Below are 1,468 nucleotides of genomic sequence, written 5' to 3'. Positions count from 1 at the left end.
AAATCAATGTGCTGTGTCTGAGCCCGCTTGGCACTGCGAGCGCTCGGGTTGGGCGCCTCGCCGCATTCATTGTTGTCGAGCTGATTGGGTGACAGCTTGCGCTTATGCTGATCACAACCGCCATGGAAGGCAGGGGTAATGGCGCCCGTGTCATCGGTCGCCGCTGGCAGCAACACCATTGCCGATGCATTACCGACAACAGCACCGCCATCCCAAACGCCTTTATCAGGAAAACTTTCAGGCTTATCTTGCTGTTTTGGTGTTTGTTCGGCGTTCAAGTCGTTGCCTTTTGCGTGTTTGGCTATGTAAGGACCGGTCATACATTCTGCTATGCCGCGTTGACTCACGGGCTTGACCTTCTTACGAAATTCTATGATAGCTTATGAGCAACCGCAGAGCTTTTATCATTTTTGTCGGTGTTCTTGAGCAGCTGTGTCGTAGTCGCGTCCCTTACGAGGGACGCGAGTACGGCAGATTGAAATTGAAGAAGATTCGTCTATCAGGGAAGGTTGTCAGCATTGCCCATCAGGCCTCGGTTTATCTGCTTAATTTAAAATTATGGACTCCACTTTTATTTTGAACCTTCTCGATGAAAATTGGTCGGCTTTTGAAGAGCAGGCAGTGTTTATCACGAAAAATGGTATTGCTTTTGATGCTGAGCTGGCAGCGGAACTTGTTTATGTAGTGCAGCCACAGCTAGTGAAGCAGTGCCCAGGCCTCGGCGAGACATTCTGCGCATTCCTGGAGGACGTTACAGCAAATCTATTTTTCTAATTTCCTATAATTAGATAGTGACACAGGTGTCGCAATTACTTCACTGGTTATCACATAGGGAGAGGCCCTGGTCAACTGCCAGACTTTCACTGAGCATTCTCACCTGCCGCGACTGGTCATCAATATGTCCACCCAGAGGTGCCCTCACTGTGGACGAGAGTTCAAGGAGCTGCGCCTGCATCTCCTTCGCAACCCCTATGGCTGCAAGGGTGTTATCGAGTCAACGCTGCCTGGCTGCTGCATTGCCGGTGGAGACGTCGCCAACAATGATAAATTATTCACAGACAATGAGCCAGTACTGGTGGTGAATGTGGAATGCAGGCAGAGTGTTCCTCTTGACGAGCCATCAATTGGCACGTTCGAGATGGGCGTCTCATACCTTGACCACCTAGACAAGTATGCAGAGGCAAATAGTGAAAAGCCACCTGAGAAAAGTTTGTCTTCAGAGGTGGAGACCTTCCTCGCGGCGAACCTCTCGGGTGCGTTTTTACCAGCATTGGCCAGTGTTACCAGTGTTTACCAGCATTACTCACTGTTTCTAAGCATGCTGTTTTTGGTGCCTAGTTGATAGCAAGCCACAATGCTTACTGCAAGTTGAAATGTGATGCCTGCAGGTTGCAAGCTCCAGGAGTTTTTGCGCCTGTTCAAGCAGTTTCCAGGCGAGGCCTACACCCCATCTGCAGATACTTTGAAG

General features: G+C 49.8%; 1 protein-coding gene across 1 annotated transcript in view; it reads left to right on the top strand.

Moving 5' to 3' along the window:
- Positions 1-583: 583 nt before the first annotated feature.
- Positions 584-1,468, top strand: part of VOLCADRAFT_104764 (uncharacterized protein) — a gene marked incomplete at its 3' end in the record, with an annotated part of 8,073 nt that continues 7,188 nt past the window's right edge. Inside the window, exon 1 of the mRNA XM_002950581.1 lies at positions 584-1,253. Coding sequence (XP_002950627.1) covers positions 899-1,253 — 355 coding nt within the window. The 5' untranslated portion in view covers positions 584-898. The remainder of the gene's footprint in view (positions 1,254-1,468) is intronic.

Source organism: Volvox carteri (genome assembly GCF_000143455.1).
Source record: "Volvox carteri f. nagariensis unplaced genomic scaffold VOLCAscaffold_19, whole genome shotgun sequence".
Lineage (NCBI taxonomy): Eukaryota > Viridiplantae > Chlorophyta > Chlorophyceae > Chlamydomonadales > Volvocaceae > Volvox > Volvox carteri.
Note: the sequence above shows the minus strand (reverse complement) of the source record. Positions and strands in the feature narration are given on the sequence as shown.